This window comes from Prunus avium, chromosome 7 (genome assembly GCF_965620075.1).
Source record: "Prunus avium chromosome 7, drPruAviu1.hap1.1, whole genome shotgun sequence".
NCBI lineage: Eukaryota > Viridiplantae > Streptophyta > Magnoliopsida > Rosales > Rosaceae > Prunus > Prunus avium.
Genome location: NC_142290.1, coordinates 30,137,004 through 30,163,236, shown reverse-complemented (window position 1 = coordinate 30,163,236; position 26,233 = coordinate 30,137,004). Strand labels below are relative to the sequence as shown.

The 26,233-nt window shown below is 36.9% G+C and overlaps 4 protein-coding genes across 8 annotated transcripts; 1 reads left to right on the top strand and 3 right to left on the bottom strand.

The window, feature by feature from the left end:
• Positions 1 to 47: 47 nt before the first annotated feature.
• Positions 48 to 3,934, bottom strand: HD2C (histone deacetylase 2C). Of its 4 annotated transcripts, none has more exons than XM_088244051.1 (11): positions 3,659 to 3,934; positions 3,265 to 3,501; positions 2,569 to 2,636; positions 2,277 to 2,485; positions 2,144 to 2,160; positions 2,023 to 2,061; positions 1,810 to 1,937; positions 1,088 to 1,216; positions 860 to 947; positions 434 to 569; positions 48 to 344 (listed from the first exon to the last, which is right to left on the bottom strand). In XM_088244051.1, exons 2-11 carry the CDS (start codon positions 3,275 to 3,277, stop codon positions 281 to 283), a joined length of 891 nt encoding a protein of 296 aa, XP_088100177.1. In that variant the 5' UTR covers positions 3,278 to 3,501; positions 3,659 to 3,934; the 3' UTR covers positions 48 to 280. The 4 variants fall into 4 exon arrangements, with proteins under 4 accessions (XP_088100177.1, XP_088100179.1, XP_088100178.1 ...); XM_088244053.1 differs by having other exon boundaries at positions 1,810 to 1,919; XM_088244052.1 differs by having other exon boundaries at positions 2,144 to 2,157.
• A 141-nt stretch (positions 3,935 to 4,075) lies between these two features.
• Positions 4,076 to 6,135, bottom strand: CDI (Nucleotide-diphospho-sugar transferases superfamily protein). The gene is made up of 2 exons (XM_021954455.2): positions 5,874 to 6,135; positions 4,076 to 5,162 (listed from the first exon to the last, which is right to left on the bottom strand). Exon 2 carries the CDS (start codon positions 5,133 to 5,135, stop codon positions 4,365 to 4,367), a length of 771 nt encoding a protein of 256 aa, XP_021810147.1. The 5' UTR covers positions 5,136 to 5,162; positions 5,874 to 6,135; the 3' UTR covers positions 4,076 to 4,364.
• Positions 6,136 to 11,636: 5,501 nt separating this feature from the next.
• On the bottom strand, positions 11,637 to 14,298 carry G-TMT (gamma-tocopherol methyltransferase). Of its 2 annotated transcripts, none has more exons than XM_021954456.2 (7): positions 14,138 to 14,298; positions 13,660 to 14,054; positions 13,373 to 13,545; positions 13,030 to 13,134; positions 12,732 to 12,935; positions 12,488 to 12,590; positions 11,637 to 12,212 (listed from the first exon to the last, which is right to left on the bottom strand). In XM_021954456.2, the coding sequence occupies exons 2-7, from the start codon at positions 14,015 to 14,017 to the stop codon at positions 12,109 to 12,111; spliced, it is 1,047 nt and encodes a 348-aa protein (XP_021810148.1). In that variant the 5' UTR covers positions 14,018 to 14,054; positions 14,138 to 14,298; the 3' UTR covers positions 11,637 to 12,108. The 2 variants fall into 2 exon arrangements, with proteins under 2 accessions (XP_021810148.1, XP_021810149.1); XM_021954457.2 differs by having other exon boundaries at positions 13,660 to 13,996; positions 14,138 to 14,297.
• A 1,948-nt stretch (positions 14,299 to 16,246) lies between these two features.
• LOC110753540 (delta(14)-sterol reductase) lies at positions 16,247 to 21,450 on the top strand. Its single transcript, XM_021954458.2, has 13 exons — positions 16,247 to 16,443; positions 16,533 to 16,650; positions 16,779 to 16,849; positions 17,548 to 17,604; positions 18,196 to 18,287; positions 18,927 to 18,974; positions 19,136 to 19,256; positions 19,401 to 19,447; positions 19,874 to 19,955; positions 20,220 to 20,296; positions 20,396 to 20,515; positions 20,987 to 21,061; positions 21,146 to 21,450. Exons 1-13 carry the CDS (start codon positions 16,396 to 16,398, stop codon positions 21,297 to 21,299), a joined length of 1,110 nt encoding a protein of 369 aa, XP_021810150.2. The 5' UTR covers positions 16,247 to 16,395; the 3' UTR covers positions 21,300 to 21,450.
• The last annotated feature ends 4,783 nt before the right edge of the window (positions 21,451 to 26,233 follow it).

The following is a 26,233-nucleotide window of genomic DNA, read 5'->3' as shown; positions in this document are numbered from 1 at the left end:
GACTGCGATTTCGTTTTGACCAATTCTGGGTAGGAAACGATAGCATATTAAGAAAAATGCATGGTTTACTCATAAGAACGTACCAAAACCTTAGAATCCGAAACAAGTATATAAGAAAATGCCTCCCAGATCAACAGCAAAAGATTTTCATACACGCCTGGTAATAACAAGATCAGTTAGTAACCAATAATTAAGCTAATCTCTCCCTTCATATTTCCTAAACCTAACTTCCTCCGGTAATCAATCCCAAACATCACCATGGTAGGAACTACTCCGCCTTTCACTTTGCAGCGCTGTGCTTTGCCTTTGTATGGCTTTGCAATGCACCATCTGAGTTGAACGACCTGCAAGAACAATAGCATAAGAAATTACAATTTTGTTTTAACAAGACAGAAATTTGGAAGAACCTTTTTTTTTTCTAAGAAAAAAATACCTGTTGCACGATTGGCAATTGAATGTGCCACCTGATTTTGGAGCCTGCTGCTTTGACTGATCAGAAGTAGCTGGTTTTTTTCCGGCCTGCTTTGCAGGGTGAGGAGTTGCTATGTGGACGCTGCTTTTCTTGCTATCTGCTCCAACAGTTAGCAGTCAGCCAAACATCTCCATTTTGATAATAGAATTAGGAGTTGAAACAGCTTAAAGACACCCAGACTCGTATTCAATCTAAAGGTAACATATAACATCGTCAATTTGACTGATGCCACAGGCAGCCTATTCCACCACAAGTCCATAAGCGTTAAAACTTCGAAAATTAAATGTGTAAATTTATGAAATTTTGTAATTTGTGTCTTTCACAGCAAGCAACGAAATTTAAAATTGTAACAAGATAAATAATAACATCGGAAGACAAAGAACTTACCAGTCTTTTCAGGGGTAACAAACTTTGCCTTCTTGTTATTAGCAAGTGTTTTAGTAGACTCGGCAGGTCGCTTCTTGCTCACATCAGCCTTAACAATAAATAAGACGAGTGCATTTACTTAACAATAATAATTTGATTAAGATAACAATGCAGAACAATGTAGAAGGGTAGAGGGCATCTGAAATTGAAACTCTCCACATGAAGGTGTTTATAAGAGAGTGCTATTACCTTTTTCGGAGTCTCTTCATCCTCTTCCTCACTGTCATCAGTTTCATCTTCACTATCAGCATCGTCGTCATCGTCATCATCACTTTCATCCTCATCTTCACTGCTACCTTCCTCAAACTTGACCTTGGTCTGTATAACACACCAGCAAGCAGATATATTCAGTACTTACTGTTCTATCCAGATAATACCATGCAAAACCACATCATTATAGTTGAACAAAATTTCCTAATGAAAGGAGTTGATCATTCCAAAGTGTAGACAGAATCTTATAGCCCGAATGTCAATTCAATGTTTTAAAAGGTCAAACTTCTGGTATATGTAGTTATGTGTGGGAAACTTCTGTGCTCAAGTACTCATGCTCCAGAGCCCAATACTTATTTCCTAGTCCCAAATCTATATTTCAAGGAATTAATACCTAAATAAAGTTTTTTCTGTTTAGAATCTTTAGAGACCATGACAAAATATACCTAAACAACAGAGATGAAGGCGACATTTCTACTGAAGTAAATTGATACCTCATCCCAGAGCACAAGTCCTTGACATATAAAACTTGGGCAACGAACCATTATAATTGGCACTATTAACAATATAAGAAAAAACATGCTTGCTACAAATGTACCTTTTGTCAGTCAACCACTGTAGTCACAATAACTCCACACGGGGTAAAATGGTTCAGTCACTCAACATGGTGTTCAAACAGATTAGAAAGATAATAAGAATACCTGATCAGCGCCAACTTCTTCATCATCAGATTCATCATCATCACTACTAGCTTCCTTTTGCTCAGATTTAATAGCTTTCTTAGCGTCCTCAGTACTCACCTTTGGTTTGCCTGATATGACAGGTTTTCCTACATAAACATGTTATGAATCACAGAAGCAAAAGTTTACAAGACTCAGATCACACTACTCAATAATAAATAAGCATATCTTTACCATTATCAACCACAGTAAGTGCTACATCCTCTTCAGAATCTGGAAGCAAAAGAAAAAAAAAAAGCTTAAGAGCTTAAGAGTTAGAACTACAATAAAACCACATGCTAGAATCGTGACTCACCAGAATGATCACCTGTGGTGAGACAAATCAGAATGCAGTCAAGGAGATAACAAATCATTCAATGATCAAAGAAAGTACTGTTAGATGTAAAACATCACATTCAAACATGAAAAGGCATTAACAAAAAGGATATTTCGACAGAGACTTATATCCAGTGAAGTGGACGCTCCCATTTTTCCAGTTATGGGATAGCTCAAATTTCTCTCCAAAAAAAATATCCAAAGGCAACTGGGGGAATTTCTCAGCAGAAAGAATTCCAAGAACAAGCTTATGATTGCCAGTTTTCGCAAAGAGTGAAATAGGATTGCTTCCCTTTGCTTTCTTGACATCATCCAGACAAACCTACATTATAAAAGTCATTTGTACACCATGCTGAAATGACAAAAGAGGAAAAAAGCAACAAATTTATATAGCTCGCTAATTACCTGTGAAAGATGCACGACCTTATTTTTAGGTTCAACAGAAACAGACTGCCCACTTTTTACCTCAACACCTGGAAATTGAGTCACATTAAAGTAGTAAATTAACAATTGAAATATTGACACTAACAAAAAGTAATGTGGCAAAAGTTTTCAGAATGAAAACAAGGCGTCAAAGGGTTTTTCTTTTCCCATGTGTGAAGCCAATATCATTTAGTGACAAACATGCAGAAGACAACAAAATAGTTCTTTTTTCTTCAGTTGAAATATGTACAGCGAACTCAGACTCAAATGTTTTTTCCATTTAATTTATCGGTAAACAAACAGAGTGAAAGCAAACATATTAAGTTCTAAATGAGCATAAAACAAATCATTTGAAAAGAAAAAAACTAAAAACCCTAAACGCTTTCCCACTTGGAGTAAAATGACCAGGGAGTAAAAACGAAAATAATAAAAAAGACTCATCACGACCGAGTTAGACAGTTGAATTATGGCTCAGTCTGTCATGTTCCTGTAAGATATCAAGCCACATCATGAAAACCTAACCAGACTAGTCCTACCATTTTCCCTAGTTTTCTCGGGAACCAAACGGCAAAACATTGCTAGAAACGAAAAGCCATAACTCGTAAATGAGAAAACAAAATCCTAACAAATCAACGATCAGAGAGAGAGAGAGAGAGAGAGAGAGAGAGAGAGGCTTACCCCAAAACTCCATTGTTGAAAGGCAGAGATTGTGGCGCGGTCAGCGGTAGGTTTTCTAGAAGGCGCTACAGAAATTCTGGGTTTGGGTTTCTGGTTTCAGTGACAAATGAAATGAGGGAAATGGCTTTCATGGAGATCGTTTTTATAGTGTGACACAGAGTGAGGAAGTGATTCTATGTGACAACTGACACGTGTCAACCCCGAGTTGCTTGGGCGGGTGATGCTAACACTCCATTCCTTTGACAAAATAAAGCCCATATTTAAGGGAAAAATCCAATCCAACAAGTACGTATTAATCATGCGAACGAGAGAGATTAGATTAATATACCACTTTTTGTCAATAATAAAAGATCAAATAGAACTAACCATGAGATGTGGTGTGGTGGTAGCTCACCTCATTCCTTAATCATGTGGTTGGGGGTTCGATCCCCGCCCATGGGAATGGAGCGCATTTCGTGGCCAGCCGTTTACTTCCTTTGGGAGAGTTCCCGCGGCGAAAGGGATTAGTCACTGCTTTCGGCAGTGGACACCCTTGGATTTCATCCAAAAAAAAGATCAAATAGAACTAGAGTTCAAGTGATCCCTTTTAATGGAGACAAAAATGGCTTCACAAGGCAGAGTGAAGAAGTAACACGTATCAAAAGGCTCAGACCCGAGTTGGTTTGGGCGGGCCGCGGGTCAGGGTTGAAACACCAAATTCAACCTAAGATTGAGTATTGACATCCAAACGGTGTCGTTGCACACCGAAATTCCTTTGATAAAATATTGCAATACATTCTAATCATCAATGAGCAGTTATACACTGACCGACGATTGCAAATTATACAAATATATTTCTATGGTTCCAATGAAAAAACTGAAAGAATAGAATTACAAGATTACCAAATATCAGGCCAGAAGACAGAATGTAAACCCTTTGAACAAACTAAGGTCTATGTAGAAGAAATTTTTTAGTTCAGTTCTAATAATAGTAAACTCATCCTAACTTGTTCTGGGATTTATTTAACACATTTCACATAAATTAAAAAATAGAGTAGGATAGAATTAACTTCAACAATGAATCTCAAACTTGAACGAAGAACATCGGCTACTGATTCTTTCTAATTTTCAGTTTTCTTCTTTGTTTCCTGCGTGCACTCCTCCATCTCATTCAACCACAGGTCTGCAAACTCACAATTCTTCCAAGCCTCAAACCATGGTCCTCCACGAGTATAGTGTACAGCCTTGGGGCGTGTTTGGGGATCATTTTCGACAACCTTGTTATGTCCCTCAAGAAAATTCCAAACGAATGGGATGGACCCAATTTCACCATCCTCAAGCCATGAAAACCTATGAAGAAAAGCACCCGTTTCTGTGTTCACAACCTCAGGTGTCAAGACCTTGTTCTTGGGATGCCCACAATTATACAACACCATGGAAGACCAGTTCTTCCTTGGATACACAGTTTGCACTGCTCCATCCATTTTCGTTGTCTCCTTTGGAGTATAATCATGTTGAACACACATTATAGCATACTTTTCATCAATCAAGTCTCTCAACTCCTTAATGTCAGCAAGGTAAAGAAAATCACAATCCACAAACATTGCCCAACCTTCATAATTGGCCAAATGTGGAGTCAAGAACCGAGAAAAAGAGAACTCGGTGCTTTCAAACTGCCCTCTTTCACGCCAATAGAGGCCATCCTTCCGCAGATCTGATTGTTTGATTGGTGTGATCTCAACAGGGATTGAAGATCGTTTCAAAATGGAGTGGCGACAGACTTCATATGCGAGATCTTCACGTGGATCATAACCCACAAAGATCTTGAAGGGCTTGTCCTTAATGTCTCCATTAGAACTCACTGGATAAATCTTCCCATCACTCAAACTCATCTTAGCTGATGAGGATTGTACCTCACTCTGTTCAGAATCGAAAAGACATGCAAAAGATTATTCTTTTTTTTTGGGACGAAATGCAAAAGATTATTCAGACAATGAGTTTAGAACAATTTATTGGTAAACAAGGAAATATATTACTCCAATTGCCATAAGCTACCACCAATGCATACGATTCACAGATCTGAATCGAAATTTAAAGACGAAACCAAAGAGATCTACGAGGAACCACTGAAACAATGTGCTAACTAAAAGAGAAGCTAAATTAACACCTTCAAAAAGAAAATGTTGCAATTGTTGGAGATTTAAGACATCAGAAACAACAAGAACACTTGTGTGTGTGCCTACCCCTTTGTGTGTGCATATATTACCTCTTATTTGGTCATCAAGAAAATGAAGAAAATCCAAGGATCTTACACTTATCTATTGTAATGGATCAATTATAAATTTTATGATTCAGGATTGGAGTATTTAATTTCCTTCATTTTCAATCCGACCCAAGAAAGCAAAATTCAGGATTCTGGGCAATAAAAGAAAGTAAAATCAAATGCATGTATCAAATGTGAGTGAATCAGCATAAATCAAAGGGCAAAGATATTCCGACAAGAATTCTAGAAAAAGCCCATTTCCGGTTTCAGAGCAAATGCATAAAACATAAACAGAAACTAAACTCCTAGGCATCAAAAACCCAGAAATATAACGCAGTTGCAGAAGTAAAAGGAGAAAGAGCAGTACCTAAAAACTGGAAATGACGCAGATCTTGTTGTAGGAAGAAGAAAAAGATAAAGTCAGGCACGTTCAATGCGGTGCTTTGTTTTCTTCTTTTGTTGAAGTCTCTGATAAAATTTATAAGAGAAGAGACTGAGAAAGATATTTTCAAATCAATGGCGTAGAGGGAGAGAGAGAAAAAATTGAGCGAAGACGCGAGAATTGAGCGGCAGCGCAGTGTGTGGACTGTGATCTGTGCCCATCAAATATATAGGGAGGATGAGATCCAAATCCAATTCAATTCCCAGCCTTCAAAAATTAGTAATTTTTCAAGTCTTAAGTTGACCATATTGTCCCCGTGTGTCGTGTGAGTCGGTGGGTTGGATTACCGCGTATAACAGTTAATCAGAAAACCTGTTTTCTTTTTTAATTTCTAATTTTGATGGTCTGCTCTGCACAAACAAAACAATTTGCTAGAAGAAAGAAGCCCATAGTGTTCATGCCCACTATGCCATGTCGGCCCGCCCACAGTATTGAGTGATCTGGTTACCAAAATTCCATATGAAGATCAATTCTTTCCCAACATTGAACGCAAATGAGATAACTTTCTTTATACTTGGAGAATCGAATGTAAGACACCTTGGTATAAGCATTCCTGATAATGTTTAGCAAAAAAACTTAGAAGTGTTTCTTAGTCGCTTTTTGGAGGACTACAAGATACTTTTCCAAAAAGTACTTGATTTTTTAAAGTTTCAACATGATTCTAATAAATTCGCTTACAATCCAAAACTAGCCCTTAGTCTAAAATGGTGTCGTTTTCCTTAGCCTAGCCCTTAGTCTAAAATGGTGTCGTTTTCCTTAGCCCCTTTCTACAAAACAAACCTTTATATAATATAAGTGAAGCTCGAAGAGCTTTCTTCGCATGTTTGAGCTATTGATGAACATAAATCTATTTTCATCTATAAAAATAAAAAGGTAAAAGGGAAATTTGAATTCAACTTTGTAGTTACGTATCGTTGATCAAGACGGTCGGAAGTCAAATGTGACTCTAACCAAGGCGCCATAACATTTGGTCATAGTTGTGATTTCATTGAAATCTACATAATCTTGATAACAATAGAGGAATTTAGAGAACAATGAAGAAGAAAGCAGAGAACAGAAAACTCAGAATTGTGTATTGATCTTGATTAGTGATTACAATGTAAAGCTACAGCTTATATATCTAATAACAGTCTTAGAGACTAAGGAAACAAAGCTTAACAAACTAACAAACTCTACTAACAACTCTAACTAGAACACGTGCCCTTCATGTGCTCTTCTAACAATCTCAAGTTGCAAGCTGACTTGGACAATATGGTTATCATTCCCCCTCAAACCCAGCTGAGCTGCTAAGTTGCAAATTTCTGCAATGTCTCAGAAAAAAAGGACCATGCAATCCCTTTGTGAAGAAGCCTGCTACTTGTTCTTCAGTGGGAATATACTGCATAATCAAGTCTTTTTTTTGTACTCTTTCTCTTACAAAATGAAAGTCAATATCTAAATGTTTGATCCGAGAATGATATACAGGATTGGAACTTAATGCAAGGGCTGAAAGATTGTCACAATAGATTGTAGGAGGATGAGGTAAAAACACCTTCAAATCAAGTAAAACTTGTTGAACCCAAGCTAAATCCGATGCTGTATTAGCCAATGCCTTGTACTCAACCTCAGTTGAACTTCTAGAAACAGAATTTTGCTTCTTAGATTGCCACGGTACTGGATTGTTGCCAAGAAACACCACAAAACCAGTAATTGACCTGCGAGTGTTTACATCTGAGGCCCAATTTGCATCACTATAAGCATGAAGATCCCAAGATCCACTTGTAAAAGTCAGACCATGATCCAAAGTACCGTGAATATATCTTAGGATTCTCTTAACTAACTGAAAATGTAATTCTTAGGGCTGAGTCATATACTGACATACGGTATTAACAGCATAACAAAGATCAGGTCTAGTAAATGTTAGGTACTGTAATGCCCCCACCACACTTCTATAGATAGTAGGATCAGATAAAAACTCACCCTCAAACTTCAAAACTTGACAATGAGGTTTACAAGGAGTGGCACAAGACCTACATGTAGTCATGCCAGCTTTTGCAAGTAAGTCTGTAGCATACTTTGTTTGAGTCACAAAAATATCCCCAACAGTATTATAAGAAATTTGCAATCCTAAGAAAAATGTTAATCTGCCCATGTCTTTCATGTCAAACACTGCACTCAGCTCATCAATAATTTCTTGAACTAAATCAACCTTAGAACCAGTCAAGATGATATCATCAACATATAAAAAAAGGATGACAATATTTGAACCAATAGCCTTCACAAACAGACTAGGATCAGAATGAGAGGAAATAAAGCCAAGAGCTGGAAGGTAACCTGTGAATTTAGCATTCTATGCTCTTGGGGCCTGTTTAAGACCATACAAAGATTTCTTGAGACGACACACATAATTAGGATGCTGTGAATCTTCAAATCCCTGAGGTTGACGCATGAAAACCTCTTCTTCAAGGTCACCATGAAGAAAAGCATTCTTCACGTCCAACTGCCTAAGAGACCACTTGTTCATAGTTGCAATACTTAAAATCAATCGAACAGTGGTATGTTTGACCACAGGGCTAAAAGTCTCACTAAAATCCAAACTATGGGCTTGACTAAAACCTTGTGCAACCAGTCGAGCCTGATGTCGGGCTATAGTACGGTTGGAAGAAGCCTGTGGAGATAACACTTGCAATTAAGGTTCAGTAAGCATTGGAAAAGATGAAGTATGTACTGGAGAAGAATCTGGAGAAACTGCAGGAAGAGGGTTTGAAATAATGAGAGGTGTTGAAACCGAAGAAGTGCCAAAGGAACTATCCTGATTTTGGAAATTGAAATCATTTTCAGACGTAGCAGAAGAATGCTGAGGAGAGTCAAGAAAATTCTGTGGTACTGGAATTAGAATTGGGACAGACTGAGAAATGGTGGAACCAGAAGAACCTGTCTCTATTGACTGACTACATGATGGTGACTTAAAAGGAAAGAGACTTTCATCATGTACCACATGTCTGGAAATCACAAACTTCATAGTATAAGGATTATAACATATAATACCCTTATATCCTTGAACATAACCTATAAAGATACATTGTATATTCCTTGGTTGAAACGTATGTTCATTATAAGGACGAATATAAGGATATATAGCAGAGCCAAAAATGCGAAATGCTTAAGAGATGGGGCCTTGCCAAACAATTTATGAAAAGGAGAGTGATTGCCAAAGGCCAAACTAGGCCTAAAGTTAATCAAGTAAGCAGCATGTGCTACATTATGATACCAAAACTGACAAGGCAAATATGCAGCAGTTGAAAGAGTCAAAGCTGTCTCAATTATATGGCGATTCTTCCTTTAGGCCAACCCATTTTGTTAAGGTGTATGAGGACAAGATAACTGATAGAGGATGCCGTGTGAATCAAGAAAAGATATAAACGGCTTACTATTAAATTCACCACCGCCATCAATTTGAAACAATTGAATCTTATCAGCAAATTGATTAGTAACAAGAGCATAGAACCTCTGAAACAATGCAAACACTTCAGATTTATTGAAAAGTGGATAAATCCACATATATCCAGTACACTCATCCACAAAACTAACATAGTACCTATATCTATCTATGGATTTATGTCTAGAGGGACCCCAAACATCACTATGTATCTTCTGAAAAGGCATAGTAGACCTATGGTGATCACTAGGAAATGACAACTTATGCAATTTTCCTTGTAAACAGGCAGAGCAAACCATAGAAACTGAATTAGCAGAACTAGACAAGGCTGAGGCTTAAAGCATAATTCTCACGACTTCATTTGTAGGATGCCCTAACCTTTGATGCCAAATAGAAGTCTTTATGTGCTGATCAAGATATGCAACTGGAGGTGATGTTGAAGACAAAAAACCCTGAGAAACTGATGAAGCAACAAGTGGAATAAGATATAGACCGTGACTACTCCTACCTTGAAGAAGAACTTTCTTGGTGAGCTTGTCCTGTATGCAAAAACCATAAGCATAAAAAGTTATGAGACATTGATTATCCCGACACAATTGATGAACCGATAATAGATTGGCGGTGAGTTTAGGAACATGAAAAACAGATGGAAGAGATAATGGTTTGGAGTTGGCACAAGAAAGAGAAGTAGTGCCAAGACTGTGAATTTCCAAACCTTCCCCATTACCGACAGTAACATGCTCATTAACATAACAAGAAGTGACATTGTGGACCGGAGAAGCATTGCCAACCATGTGATGAGAAGCACCAGAATCTACAATCCATACTTGCTTGGGAGAGTATGAGGTTTGAGCAGTCATGGTAGCAATAGAAGATGGTGGAGCTTGACCTTGAAAAGAGTAATTGGATATGTAAATACAGTCCAAAGCAGCATGACCTCGCTTGCCACATATCTAGCACTCAACCACAGTGGAGGGAGTAGAAGAGGGTGTATTATGATAGTAACAGTTTGTGGCAGTGTGACCACGTTTACAGCAAATTTGGCACTTATGCACAACATGAGATCTGTAGCCATGAGAACCACCCCCATGAGTCCCACGAAAACCAGAAGAAGAGCGAAGCTGGGAGTTCGATGGGTGAGCACCATGAAACCGACCTGAACCAGAATTAGCCATAGAAGAGCTTTAAGAACCAGAATCGTGAGAAGAATGAAAACCACCAAATGAATTCACATGCGGCAACGACGAAGAGGAATTCATAACAGAACGATCATAACAACCCATAAATGCAACAGGAAAAGAGGATGGAGTTGGTAATAATGTTGAACCTGAAGCAACAGAGGAAGCTGAATGACCAGAAGAAGCATTAGCTATATACAAAGCAGTGTGAGTCATAACACGAGCCTTGGCAATTTGCTTAGCAGCGAGAAGTTGAGCTCGAAAATCCTTGAGTGTAATTGGAGAATCACGAGCAATTAGTACCGTTTTGATAATATCATATTATGAAGGTAAACCATTCAGAGCAGCAATGACAAAGTCATCATCGGAGATCTTGATTCTAGCAGCATTCAACTGATCACGAATGTGCTTAAGGCGAAGCAAGAACCTTTCAATGGAATCGCCACCTTGTTTAGCAATTTGAAGCTCTGTTTTCAAATGATTGATCCGCGCTCGAGAAATAGAAGCGTAGCTATCAGAGAGGTGATGCCATGCTTCACGAGCAGTAGTACTACCAATAACATATTCAAGCGCTTAATCGGAAAGAGACGCAATGAGAAGAATCAAGAGTGCCTTATCGGTGTGAAGCCATTCTTTATACGCCACAGTAAGCACAGAAGCGTCAGTTTCTTCATCAACAATGGCGAACTTAGGAGGCGGAACAGAGGAACCATCGAAATGGCCAAAAAGTTCATAAACTTGAAAAACCGAAGCAATTTGATAACTCCATTTCAAGAAGTTGTCGTCGGCATGACGAATAGTCAGCATGCCAAGAAGGCTTTCAATCTTGAAAGAAGAAGACGCCATGAAGATGTTAGGGCTTTGAAGAAATCCACTGAGAATTTAGAGCTTTGAAGAAATTCGGAGAGCTTTGAAGAAATTCGTAGAGAATTTAGGATGTGGAACTGAACAATGGAGAAGAAGAGAGAGAGAGAGAGAGAGAGAGAACGTGGAAGCAGAGGAATAGGATTGATTAGACTGTGAAAACCACTGATGGCTCTGGTACCATGATAACAGTAGAGGAATTTAGAGAAGAATGAAGAAGAAAGCAGAGAACAGAAAACTCAGAATTGTGTATTGATCTTGATTAGTGATTACAATGTAAAGCTACAGCTTATATATCTGATAACAGTCTTAGAGACTAAGTAAACAAAGCTTAACAAACTAACAGACTCTACTAACAACTCTAACTAGAACACGTGCCCTCCATGTGCTCTTCTAACAATCTCAAGTTGCAAGCTGACCTGGACAATATGGTTATCAAATCTCGTTAATAAGTATACCCAAGAGTTTTAATACTGTGGTTTACAAATCGTTCATTTTCCTATCCTGAAGAGAACCAACAAAATATTAAAGGCTACAATACAAAGTCTAAAGCCTATCCAGAAGAGCCATAAGTAAAGTATATGATGATCATAAGAAATCGTCTCATAATCGGAAAAGATGGCTCTCACAGGCACATAATATTGGGAAACGACAGATGCAGCCATAGATTCTGTTTCTTGCGATCCTCATACTGCAGTGTTTATTCAGGCTTTCGACATGTAATAACGGAATACTTGATAAGATCCTTCTTGAAACCTTGGATCATCAATGGCATTGCCAATGCACCCTTTATTGTTTTTGTTCCTGATCAATTCAAATAAAGAAACACAAGTAAATAGATGGATTAAGTGAAAGCTGAGACTATATCTGTAGCTCTAAGCACACATAAACATAATCTTAAAGCAGCTACAAAAATTGATCAATGAAGTAGGAAAATGTGCATATTGAAAGTTTTAGTGGACAAATTGAACAGACATTGAGCATATCTAAAAAGGGTGAGCAAACAAATACCTGTCAGAAAATGAATTCAATTGGTTCAAACAGAACCCAAAGGGAAATAAAAGAAATGCTAAGTTTACCGGAGCGCAAGAGCGATGTGAAACCCTTCCATGTCAATGCCGAGCGTATAACAGCTGGCCAAAATGGGGCAACATACGGAGACCAATCTTCTGCCTTGATGTCCTGCCATGGAAGGTTCAGATGTCAGTGCAGGTTGGTGCAGAGACACCAAGTTGTTCACTCAAAAAGATGGGGCTCATGCCCCAAATGACTTGACATGTTTTAAAGGAGCTTCCGACCAGCCAATTTTGAGCAAGTAAATACCTGGAGGGATAGAGACTGAAGTAATTGGACATAATCAGCAGTAGAACACCAGGCAGGAAGATAGAAAGCATTGCATATCTTGTCCAGGAGCCTTTTCTCCTCTGGCTTCAAGGCTTTTTCAGAAGCACCAAGATCCCTATGGCACCATGTCACTAATATTATTGTTGCTCCTGGGGCAGCAACTCGAGCCAACTCATTCACAAACTGCAGAGAATTTCTTGGGTAAGGGCTAAGGAGCAAGGAGGACCATTATTAATAACAAAAGAACAAGAACTTGGAACTTCAAGAGAAAATAAACCTTGGCTTTGTCAGGCATGTGTTCCCCACTCTCCATGGACCAGACCAGATCAAATTGCCCATCAGGAAATGGTTGATCCAGAGCATCTGCAACTTGAAAGGAAGCCTGCAAAACTTCCACATTGTTACATAATGAATACGAATTTCGTTGAATTAATTGAGTAACATTACATGTATCATATCTACTAATCAATCACATCTTTAGTAGATGGTGGATCCGATGGTGAGTTCCACGTAAATACGTGATGTGGTCCATCACAAATGAATCTAGAAAAAAAATAGTTTGATACTAAATAATTTAAACCATTTCAAGCTTAGCTTAAGGATAAAGGACACATCGGTACCTTGTTGGCCAACCCTTGAGCATCAGCAAGAGCATTGGCCCTCTGAGCTTGAACAGGGCTGAGGGTGATGCCTTTGCAATTGGCCCCATATTTACCTGCCAGGTATCTGGAGCTGCCCCCAATCCCACACCCAACATCAACCACATTCTTAGGCCCTCTGATTGGGGCTTCCTCTGCAACCACAAATCACAACCTTCATTACAATCTTAATCCAAAATTATTAATCACTAATTAATCACAGCAATTTAAAAAATTAAAACATAAGAGACAGAGAGAAAGAGAGAGACCAGAAATGCCAGCGAATTGGAGGACTTCGTCGATCATGCGAATCTGGGCAGCGCGGTGGTCCGGAGCGGAGACCGAAACGTCGGCGTTTGGGTCGTAGAAGCCGTGATGCATGTGGTCGCCCCAGATGTCCTCCCATAAGCCAGACGACTCGTCGTACAGCTCAGCTATCCCCTTCTTCAGCTCCACGACCTCCATCGCCGAGGTCTCCGCAACCGCGTTCAATCTCCTCAACCCTCTCGTCTTCTTGGAGCTCGCTCCAGCTACGACTGTATTCGCACGAACACGAAGATGGCACGTGGGTGTTGATGATGACGACGATGACATCAACGCACACGTCTGGTACGATAAGCATGCCATGGAGGCTTGATAGAACAAATTAATATAACTCACAGATCTGAATTGAATTGAAATTTTAGAGATTAATAACAAAAGGTCAAACACACAGAAACAGAGAGAAGTGTTGCAGGCAGAGACCACCTTGATAATTTTTCTCAGTGAACCAGTCCTCTGTTCTTCGCTGTAGAGTTTTTGCTTTCAGTTTCAGAACCTACGTATGGAAGACGAGTTGATTATAAAATGCAGTTGGGCTTATTTAGACAGCACAAGCTGCAACTACCCAATAATCTGTGGCTCAAAATTAGCACTTCGAGTGGGTTTTTTTTTGTTTTTTTGGTAACACTTTGAGTGATTTAATTTGCTTAGGCCATCCCCAATGGTTGGGGCTCTAAAAATGGTTTATAGAGCCCCATTTAGAGCTCCGATGAAATCTTTGGGGCTATAAAGGCATCTCTCCCACAGTGAGAGGCTCTATATTCGGGGCTCTATATTAGGGGTTTGATATTTTTTTAATGATATAATTTAATTTATGTGCTATTTTTGTTTTTTGTTAACTTATTTACGTTAGTGGTTTTTTTGTGAACATTTCAACCCAAAAAAATAAAAAATTGGACAAGATTTGAAAACATGGTTTAAAAAAATAAACCTAGCCATTTAGAACTTGAGGGTTGTAGCCTGAGTTAACTTTACCCAAAAAAATACAAAAAACAATGGGACAAGCTTGTTGCAATTGGCCAATTGATTAAAAAAATAGAAAAAGTAGTCAGCAACTATCAAAATGGGCGAGTATGACTCTGTTGAGTCGCAAGGCAAGTGAGCCAAAAAACTGTTGGGCTGGCAGCTTTTTCCAAATGTGGTCCCCACCGGGTTTCAGGGGCTGCAACCGAGTACACAGATTTAGCTTCAGCTCCGGTTAGGCTCTACCATTTAGAGCCTCAAAGTTATACCATTGGGGATGGTTTTTTTCAAAGAGTTGCTATTTATTAGAGCCCAAAGGTGGTGCAGCCCATTTTAGAGCCCCCATTGGGATGGCCTTACAATCATCTTAGATTAATTTAGTAACCCATTACTTTGAGTGTTTTTTTTGTTTTTTTTGTTTAGTAACCCATTATCTACTCAACTTTGTAGGCTTATAATCATCTTAGATTAATTTGTCTGCTCAATTAAGAAACATAATCCCTCAGTAAACACTCATGAATTTAACTCTCTACATGTTCTTATTTTCTCCCATTGTGCACCCTTAATTTGTTTTCGTCATAATTCATTTTACTCAATTAAGAAACATAATCCCTCAGTAAACACTCATGAATTTAACTCTCTACATGTTCTTATTTTCTCCCATTATGCAGAAATTATTATGGAGTTTCACTAAAATACCCAAAATGGAGGCTGAAATTATAAAAATACCCGAAACCCAAAACATTTTATAAACATACCCAAAACTCATCATTACACACACTCAAAACCCATTTATAAACATACCCAAAACCCATTTTGGGTATGTTTCTATGTTTAAATAGTACTTGGGTATTTTTATAAATACATGTCTAGAATTGGGTATTTTTATAAATATCTAATTTGGGATGACAAATTATTTGAGAAAATGAAACCCTCTTAAGTTTTATTTTCATTTCTCGTGGGAAATCAAGGCAACATTTGTGTTTATGAATAATTTATTAATTTAAAAAGTTATGAGAATAAAGTCAATAATTGCATAACTCATTACTTAGGAGTGTAATTGGAAACCTAAATAAATTTTGTTTTCAATTCTTTCATAAAAAGTGAATATGGGAAAAAAAATAAAAAAAAGTTTATTAAGCGGTTTCTTTTCCACATTACTAAACAGTTATATTTAGTCCCAGGCCACATGGTGTGCGGAACAAATGCTAGCAAAAAAATGGGGAGTCCAATAATGAGTTTTATACTTATAAAAAACAAAACAGAGAGCAAGGGCGAAACCATGAATTTTTCAATGGGTGTATTATTTATAAAAATACCCAAGCACTATTTAAACATAGAAATATACCCAAAATGGGTTTTGGGTATGTGTGTAATGATGGATTTTGGGTATATTTATAAATGGATTTTGAGTGTGTGTAATGATGAGTTTTGGGTATGTTTATAAAGTGTTTTGGGTGTTGAGTATTTTTATAATTTCAGCCCCCATTTTGAGTATTTTAGTGAAACTCCTTATTTTTTTTCGCCAACTAAATGCCTCGCCATTGAATTTTCTGTTAAATAAAAAAGCGAAGTGCGAAACCAAGCATTTAAAAATGCGAAGAACTGAGACGGGCACCAATAGGCAACACGAGGATAATTTCTGTCGAACAGTCGCGTCGTATAAGAAAGAAGCAGAGTATATCAAGTGCCTACTTGAGTAGCTCTTATTCTCTGCAACTATGGATCTGGGTCATGTTCTCCACCTCCTAATTCCCTCATGGAACTCTGTAAGTATGCCTCTCTAAACCCATCACCACCTTTTCGTCCATCCCCAATTTTGTTATAGTTAATCAATTAATTGATCCTTAATATTCAGGTTGCTATACTCGCATTGTTCTTTGCTTACTTGGCCATTGCCGGATCTATATTGCCCGGCAAAGTTGTTCCCGGAGCCACCTTACCAGATGGCTCTCGTCTTTATTATCGCTGCAATGGTTTGTTTCTTTTTAAGTATGTTCATACTTGCACACACTATCTGTTTGTTTAATTGCTTGAGCAGCTGTGGTTTAGAGAGTGTGATGTATTTTGACTTAAAATCAATTTCTTTTGTTCTCCTTGTAAGGTCTGCTATCACTTCTGTTGCTGGTTGGGCTTCTTGGGTTTGGTGCTAAGATGGATTTCGTATCACTTACTGTATGTGGTCATAACTTCGTTGTGTTTTTTGGATTATTAATTTCTTTGTAGTACTGTATTTGGGTTGATGGTTCTTGAGAGTGCTAATTAATGTCATGTTCATTTACCGCCAGCTTCCAATTTCCATTTACATATTCTGTAATATCACATGCAATTGCTCATGTTGTGGAAATTGAAGATGATATATTTGTATCTACATTTTGGTTTAAATTTGACTAAGTGTCAACTGTCATACAGAAAAATCACTTTAGTAACCCAAAATAGGATTGATGGTTTTTCTTGGAAAGACAAAAATTTGAATGCTTTCACTTTTCATATACAGCGTTGAGCACCAATTTGAAAACTCTGTCAAACCTGAAATGCATACTGGAAAGATGAAGGCGGTTCCATATGCATTTGAGTGCATCCTATCTCTAAACTTCCAATCCACCAGCTATATATCATTCTTCTTTTTTTGCCATGAGAGGGGTTATTTCACTTTCCTGAATATGAGTCCAGCTCCATGCAACAGAACCAGATTGATACATCATAATAAGTAGCTTTGCTGTTCTCCAGGGATACAAATCTCTATCTCTCTCTCTATCCTAAAGTTGTATAAATAAATTAATGGAGATATAGTGTTAAAAATGTTGTCATCAGTTTTTGTGTTTGTGTGCTCCAAAAATTGAATAATTTTAACATTAAAAGAATGTTTGCAGGCAATATCAGACAGAGGATTTGAGCTGTTAACAACAACTTTTCTGTTTAGTGTTCTGGTAAGTCAGTAAGCAATTGACATTTAGTAGTCCATATTTCAGTTGTAGCATTTGAAATAGACATTGGTGTTGTAGTTGGTGAACTACATGAACAAACCTTGTGCTGGCATCCTTGTTTAAGATAAAATGAAACTCTCTTTTCTTTTCTGTTTTCAACTCAGACTGACAATTTTGTGACTTAAAAGTTGAGCTTCTCATGGTCTCATGTGGAAGAGCCTCCATATGGCCACCGCCACAACCTCACCGTAATTTAGATGATTTCACTCTAAAATTACCAAAGAAAAGCCAAAACTTCAGTATGAAACTAATATAATGGGGAAAATGATTCAATCATTCTGGCTTGCAAATATGTAGGGATAAAAAAAAATACCAGCTTCCAAATAGTTTTTCATAATAATGGATTCTTCATTTACCTTTGAAGAGCCCCTGAATGGTAAAGAATAAACTCACTTGTCTGCATCCACTTTTAGTTAACCCTATGAGACCATATCTTCCATCTTCTGTCAGTGAGTATTGGATCATCATTATTAAGTTGTCTTCTTTTATCAAAATTGATATGTAATTGTTTCCTTTAATTTCATACAATGATAGGTCACACTGGTACTTTACGCTGCTGGCTGCAAGTCGAGCAACCGAGGTTCTTCCCTAAAGCCTCATGTGACAGGGAACCTTCTACATGACTGGTAGTTTAAACAACTTGTCTAACTTATTCCAAGCCATCTCCATTTGGTGAAATGGTTTATATTCGTATATGATATAGTGAATAGTTAAAAATTGTTTATATAAATTCAGATGAGCATATATATATATATATATATATATATATAGTGCCCCACCCACAATTTTCTTTACCTGCCTTATAACATTTGCATTTTCTCAATTAGATAAATGGTAGAAAGAAAAAAAAAATGGTAGGAAAAGATGTTATAGAGGGATTTTAGGACTGATATGTTTAAACCTTGAGTTACCAACCTATCCTAACTCTGTGCCATCTGCATGTTAATACAATCGAAAACCTCCTTGGTTTCAAACAGGTTTTGATTCAAAATCATCTTTTTGGAATACTATTTCAACCAGTGAAAATAATTACTGAATATTAAAGATTGAAAAGTCATTATTTATGTTGTGGTTTAGAAAACGAACATAAATAAGTTAATGTCTTGATGATTTTTGTCTTCACCGATGCATAACATGCAATGATTGACTACTTGTATCCTTTATTGTCTTAAAAATGAAACTTTCAGTTCCTGTATTTGCTTCAATCCCTTGTTGAATGCATCTTACAGTTATATTAATACGGACACTCTACATTTGTTTAATAGGTGGTTTGGAATACAGCTTAATCCTCAGTTTATGGGCATCGACCTCAAGTATGTAATCCAGTCTTCAATATTTGTGGCATGCTTTCCATATAGCCACTCTAACATACACCAATAGAATTAGTAGTAATTACTTTTAATTTCAGACCTTATTTTATCTTTCTTGTATTATGTTTATATGAAGCTTCTAAAGATGATATTCTCTTCTGTAGATTTTTCTTTGTTAGAGCTGGAATGATGGGCTGGCTATTTATCAACCTTTCGGTTCTTTCGAGAAGTATCCAAGATGGCACCTTGAGTCAATCCATGATCCTCTTCCAGTTGTTCTGTGCGGTAATCTGGGACCTTATTTTATATGTGTATAATATTTGTTTCTCTCTGTCTATCAAAATTGTCTATATATGGTATATACTCTTTAGTTTACTTGTTGTAAGTGATTGCTGAAAGTTCTATCCTTTTCCTTTTTCTTTTTTCCAGTTATACATCCTGGACTACTTTTTTCATGAGGAGTACATGACCTCCACGTAAGTGCATTACCATGACGTCTAGCTGAATCGTTCAACTTAGTTTTATCCTGTGTCACCCTTTGCTTTTACATTATCAAGAATCTTTTCTCACCTGTATATCCTAGGGTTCCCATTCCCTCCCCAGACAGAATCTGCCACACACATTTTTCTGAAATATGCTGAACACACACGATTCTGATTTTATCTTTGGTCATTTTTTATTGCTATAGCCATTTATTTTATTTTTTCCTCTGTCTTCTAGTCGTATATCCATTTTCATTTGTGTTTTTGGATATTGAGGAAAGAATTCAACAAGTTTGGTCTGCTATATTTCTTCATGCATTCTCTTCACTGTCTTTGTGATGATTGAATAACATGCCAATTTGGGTCGTTACATTTGTCTTTGCATTTTTTATTTATTTTCACATGGTTTGCCTTTTACAGATGGGACATAATTGCAGAGAGACTGGGTTTCATGCTTGTATTTGGAGATCTAGTGTGGATTCCTTTCACTTTTAGCATCCAGGCATGTCACCTGAACTACAGCTTAAATAACTCAACTGGTTTTTTCTTTCCTACTTTCCCCATCACACTGTAATACTTGATTTGGTGTGTTTCCATACACTTCTGTTTGAGAACTCAGACTGGGCGTTGTTGTAGAATTGTAAAAGATAAAACATATTTGTTATAGATTCTGTGAAACAGGAGTGATTTAAAGCAACATTGAAACCCTTAGCCATTGTGTTCTTCTTTGTTATAAATTTCTGCCTTGTTATTTCCTTTGTTAAAGGGATGGTGGCTTCTGAGTAACAAGGTGGAGTTAGGAACAGCTGCTGTTGTAGCAAATTGTTTGACTTTTCTGATCGGGTAACCTTCCCATCAACTTGTAGTTGGCATTCGGAGCATTATAACCTAATTTCTCTGTGTATTTGCTAATATTGAACTTATAAAATCCATACTGGTCAGGTACATGGTATTCAGAGGAGCCAACAAGCAAAAGCATGTCTTTAAGAAGAATCCTAAAGCACCTATATGGGGTAGGCCTGCAAGGGTCATTGGGGGAAAGTTGCTTGCTTCTGGTTATTGGTAAGATTTACCTCAACCACCTTCTATATCATCTTGTTCTTTTCTTCTTCTCAGCATTATTGTCAATTAAGCACAACAGGTCAGGTGAAATGACTTGATCTGTCAATTAAGCATTATTGGTATTTGAATCAATCACCCAGCAATGTTTCAAACTCTGAGGTGAACCAAGTAACCCATTTAATTGGGCTGTAATACAATCTGGTAGGAGGAATACCTGCCTAGACTGGCTGTTGATGGAATCTTAACTTCACAAAAGGTCAAGTAATTGAAAAATGAATTAGATGATGTATTGACTTGTTGTTCACTCATTCTCTCTCTGGGGAAGCTACATGCATTATATTTCATAAAATTAACTATAACCCCTGACTCTCTGTTCCTTACATTCACAATGCTACTTAAAAGCAAAATATATATAAAGTTCATCATTCTTCATCACAACCATTTTCTCATATTCTGATTATTTTGGTGAAGGGGAATTGCAAGGCACTGTAATTACCTTGGGGACTTGTTACTTGCACTGTCTTTCAGTTTACCGTGTGGGATAAGGTAGTTTACCTATTCCCTTACCAATGTTGATATAGCTTTCATATTAAAAGAGACTTCCATTTTTAAAAGTCGCTCGTTTTGCAGTTCCCCAGTTCCATACTTCTATCCAATTTATCTTCTCATTCTGCTCGTATGGAGAGAAAGAAGAGATGAAGCTCGTTGTGCAGAGAAGTACAAAGAAATCTGGGCAGAATACCGCAAACTTGTCCCATGGAGAATATTGCCTTATGTTTATTAAGCTACCAGACTCTGGACTTTGTAAACGCATCATCAAGTTTAACTGCAGTGGACCTCATGCTTTCTTGTTTGTACTATAAAATGCACTTTATTCCTGACTGTTGAGTTATTTCAGAAAGAAAAAGAAAAGTAGTGTATCTTTTTTGACAAAATGCCTGCACGTTTAACTATCATGGCTCTTGTTATATAGCTCCTGTTACTCGTCAATGTCAAGAAAAATAAAAAACCAAATTGGGCCGCCTGGCCCATGGTCATGGAAGTAATGTGCCCTTGCTAATCTTCTTGATTCACTAATTAGTTTTAATTAATAAAGGCGTGATGAAAGAACCCAATAATTAATTGTTGTGGTAGTTGAGCAAGCTTTTTCAATTACTTTGTTTGGGCACATCAGTCAAATGCACAAAGACAGAGAATGAGTAAAAGAGAGGTGGGTGGTGGGGTGGCTCTTTTTTTGGTCTTTCTTTTGTCTCTTTATTATCTTTAATCGATTCTTATCACTCGAAGAAAAAAAGAAAGGAGGGATGCTTCTTTCTCTTTTGGCTAACATTATGGCATTATGCAGTGAAGGGTTGTACATGTAAATAGTACTACCAACAACCCTTGATGGCATTTCATTGAATAAGTGGTCCCTCCCTACTCAATAAAAGGAGGAAAAAGATGGCAGAGGAAGGGGCGATGATTTTGGACTCAGTCTATGATGCACTCATCTTTGGGACCAACTTATATAATCAGAATTGTTACAGCTGTACATGATTTGTTTGATTTTATTTCCATTTTTTGGAAACTTGGAAATTGTAGATGAAGTCTAGGGTTACGCTATCTATCTCTACTTGCCTTTCACCTTTCGGAAAGAAATTTTCAATTACAAAATTTGTTCTAAGAACAAGTGAGATTCATAAGGTTTAACGAAGAACGTGAGTATACATCACATTTTTTAGAACATGGTAATAGGTAAGGTGAGATACTATACTCACAATAAGCTCATTTTATGTGGTGGGACTTTGAGCTAAACACGTGGACGACTACTATTCATTTCAAGGTTGGTTTATTGATTTTGGAGGTCCTGGGCGAAATAAAAGGTGAGGCCTTTTGGGCTTGTTTGGTACATCGTATTAGACTATGAATAGGAGTAAATAGTCCAGGTCAGGTGTTTGGTGTTAATTTGTATTATTTAATTATCTGACTATTTTATACGGGTTGGACTTTTTATACACTCCTTACTTAACTAACTAATACAACTCACACACCCCGGTTTAGATAATACACGCTTAATTATACAGCTAAGGGAAAAAAACACACACGTTCACATGAAAAATCCAACGACTCTATTTTCATCTTTTTCTTCCTAGGGTTATTCTCTGCTATCTTCTCTAAGGTTATTCTCTTCACTCTTCTCCAGGTATATATATATATATATATATATATATATATATATATATATATATATATATATATATCTCTCTCTCTCTCTCTCTCTCATACTCTCTCCAGTATGCTTCTTCTTTCTCTTCTTCTTTCTTCATCTTCTCTTTCTTTGTATACTTCCTTTTTATTAAATTTTTGTGGAAATTAGGTTATAAGTTTTTCCTTTTTGACGTTTTTTTTCTTGCATGTATTCGAACAATACATGCGGCTGTGTATATGAAGAAATTTTTTAAAAAAGTTTTAGGATAATGCCCCAAAAGCATAAATCACACACCTAAAAGACATTTTTTTGCTTATTTAATTATTGGACTAAAAGGTTTTATAAGATGCCCCATTTTTCTGGGAGTCCTGTGCGGTCATCCAGCTCCGCACACTTTTGGATTAAACCTGCTTGCGAGACGTAGAGTACGTGTAGTCCAACAATGTGGTTTTAATATGTAGAAGTCCGAGCTTCTCACCCAAAACCAATTAGTAATCCGCGAAATAGTACTATTGAATGATGTGGAGCACGTGCAGTCCAACAATAGAGCTTTAAGATTGAAATTCTATGCTCACCAACAATTTTCCCTCTTTGGCTAACATTATTTAGTATAATCTCTTAGGATCTCTATCACGTTTCTATGTTCAACTTCTTGAGCGTTTTGGTTCTTATTATTTGTATTTGCACGGACTTTCTTATGATTTCGAAGATAGATAGACCTAACTGAGTGTTTTGATTCTTATTATTTGTACTTGCATGGACTTTCCTATGATTTCAAAGATGATTTTTATTATTTGCACTTGCACGAAATTTCTTATGATTTCGAAAATAGATAGAACCAAGCGAGCATCTTGGTTCTTATTATTTATACTTGCATAGATTTTCTTATGATTTCGGAGAATAAACGGACCCAAACAAAATGGACTTTCTTATAATTTCGGAGATAGACGGACCCAAATGGAGTGAGCACAACCCAACGCACCCCAAAATCAGTAATAAAGTTTTATAGCGGCCACACGCAATAGCACCAAAATAATGAGGTCGAGGCACAGAGACACACAGTACACTCACTTTTAGAAAGACAGACGTTAAAGCATCTTTTACACAAGTGCTCCAATTTTGCATATATTTGATTTTGATTATTGAGCATCAAATTCAATACAAATTAGTATAATTTGTTTTGGTTTTTAAGCTGATAATTTATGTAACAGTATAGTTCTTTGCCGACAGAGGTACATGTGGGACTTGTCAAGCCTGCTTGGTGGTACAAAACTCACTGATGTTTGAGTCAGACAGGCAGCTGAAACGCAATGCGATGAAGCATATGGGAAGATAGGTAGGTATGGGTACTTGTCAAACTTTGCCTTGCGTAATGATCTTTCTTTTTAGAGGTAGAGCAAAGAGATGCAAGAAATTCCTACAATCACATCTTTCTTATCTTTGTTTTTCAATTCATTTTGCAATTGAAGTTCTCAGCCAAGTTGATTTGTGAATCAATGGGTGGAGGGAGGTATTTGGGGTTTTGCCTGGGAAAGTCACGCACGCTTAATTGGACAACTTTTATTCGTTTATGCATTGTGAGTTTCGTATGTATTTATAGTTAACAATCATTCGTTCACGTGCAAGTTTATTCAAACATTTTAAAAATATATATATCCACCAAACTTAAACTATGTGCAAATAAACTATGTGCTGACCCCACGAACCCAATGAAAATTTACACAAAGTTGGGAAAAGAGGGAGCAAAGATGGATAAAATAAACAAAAAAATGTGAAAAATGTGACAAATTGAACAGTGAGACGGGTGCACCAAGTTAGGCTGCCGCCGCACAAGTGGTGCACCAATCCCACTCGCATATTGCCACATTTCCACACACAAAAAACTAGTTCTAAATCTTTAGAAAGATGAAGAGGAGACACACAATGACACAACAAAAAAGACACATATTTCAACTCATCACCGTCATTTTAGAAATCATTTGTTTTCTTGGGAACATTAAAATACATCACAATACTAAAAACAGATAATAAAGATAAAGAAGAGATAAAACAAAACTGAGGGCATCATATTATATCCAAACCCACAACCATCATCTTGGAAATCATTCTCTTAAAAAAAACCTTAACCACGTCACATCAAATTAAAAGCACATGCACATAATTCCTTAACTCCAATGAAAAAATAGGATAATTTTTTTCTTAACCTTTTTTCATAACTAAACAATCCAATTGTTAGATAATTTCAGCATAAAATAATTGTGTAGATAACTTTTTTGTCAGAATCCAATCATTAGATATTAGATTATAGGGCCACATGAGAGTGACTCAAGTTTCTATATTGACTTTTTATCACAAATGATCTCTGAGGTTTGCGAAATTATCACATTTCGTCCCTAATTTTTTATGTGACACTAATGGTCCTTAAGGTTACTATCCACGCATCAAAATGGTCATTATCATTAGCTTCTGTCAAATTTTATATTAAATTGCTGATGTGGCACATGTGTAGAATCCATACATCCAATGGTATAAAACCAAGTGGTTTTTAAAATATATAAAAAGATTTAAGTTGTTTTTATTTTAATTTTTATGAATTTTAAGTTTTAAAAATATTTTTAAAATATTATATTATATTTAAAACCACATGGCTCTATACCATTGGATGTGCGAGCTCCACACATGTGTCACGTCAGCAATTTAACAGAAATGACGAGTGATTGTTAGGAATTTTAAATTAATGATTTTTAATTATTAATGCATATGAGACTCATAATGCATGAACGAATGAAAGTTGGATTGTATGTAGAGAGAAATTGCACGTAGAGAAATTCATAATGACGCTTTCAAAGTGCATTCCTATAAATGTTATTTGTTTATGTCCATATTAAGATAAAACAATTTTATGGTACTAGCTAAGAAAAATAGGAGAAGTCTTGTGCATGATTGGTAGATAAAAAAAAATCGAGATTTGGATTGTACACTTTTTTTTGTTTGCCAAAGTTAGAAAGAGAGAGGAGGATTTTCACACACGCACTACCAATGTGCCTTAGAGATTGTACACATTAAAAGAATTCCACAATACATATTATGCAAAGAATTGTATAGGATAGTCAAAGAAAATTGTGCAATTGCATATTATTAACAATGAGTTAAAAGAAAAACCCTTGAGCGAGAGAAAACCCTAGCAAAAGCATCCTCAGCCGTCACCCCTTTTCTCTGTCTACTCCTCCCATTCTCTTGCTTCCCTTTGGTTGCTTCTTGTTGTTTTGCCATTTTGGCTGGTTTGTTGGCTGCACTTGGTTGTTTTTGTTTGTCTTGTTTTTGCAGATTTGGAGCTCATGCTTTATATCTACTTCAAATCTTTGTAGTTCGTTTCAACTTGTGATTTGGAGATAGACAAAGTGATTAAGCGGTTTTATTTCTGTGTGTGTTTGCAGTTGCTTGAGTTGTAGTAGTTGCATCAACTCTTTGTGAGTTTGGTGCTTGTTTGTAGTCTAGTCTCTACTTGTGGGAATTTAAAGGTTGTAGTT

What these genes read in the sequence shown, in the direction of transcription:
- G-TMT (XM_021954456.2), bottom strand. Translation starts at nt 14,017, where the DNA reads ATGGCATGCTTATCGTACCAGACGTGTGCGTTGATGTCATCGTCGTCA. An exon ending in CCAATTCGCTGGCATTTCTG is followed by an intron (nt 13,546 to 13,659) that starts GTCTCTCTCTTT and finishes TTGTGGTTGCAG; the next exon opens with AGGAAGCCCCAATCAGAGGG. An exon ending in TTCAGTCTCTATCCCTCCAG is followed by an intron (nt 12,591 to 12,731) that starts GTATTTACTTGC and finishes CTTCCATGGCAG; the next exon opens with GACATCAAGGCAGAAGATTG.
- CDI (XM_021954455.2), bottom strand. Translation starts at nt 5,135, where the DNA reads ATGAGTTTGAGTGATGGGAAGATTTATCCAGTGAGTTCTAATGGAGAC.
- HD2C (XM_088244051.1), bottom strand. An exon ending in TGTTACCCCTGAAAAGACTG is followed by an intron (nt 570 to 859) that starts GTAAGTTCTTTG and finishes CTGTTGGAGCAG; the next exon opens with ATAGCAAGAAAAGCAGCGTC. An exon ending in AATTGCCAATCGTGCAACAG is followed by an intron (nt 345 to 433) that starts GTATTTTTTTCT and finishes TTGTTCTTGCAG; the next exon opens with GTCGTTCAACTCAGATGGTG.
- LOC110753540 (XM_021954458.2), top strand. Translation starts at nt 16,396, where the DNA reads ATGGATCTGGGTCATGTTCTCCACCTCCTAATTCCCTCATGGAACTCT. An exon ending in TCTTTATTATCGCTGCAATG is followed by an intron (nt 16,651 to 16,778) that starts GTTTGTTTCTTT and finishes TCTCCTTGTAAG; the next exon opens with GTCTGCTATCACTTCTGTTG. An exon ending in TTTATGGGCATCGACCTCAA is followed by an intron (nt 18,975 to 19,135) that starts GTATGTAATCCA and finishes TCTCTTCTGTAG; the next exon opens with ATTTTTCTTTGTTAGAGCTG.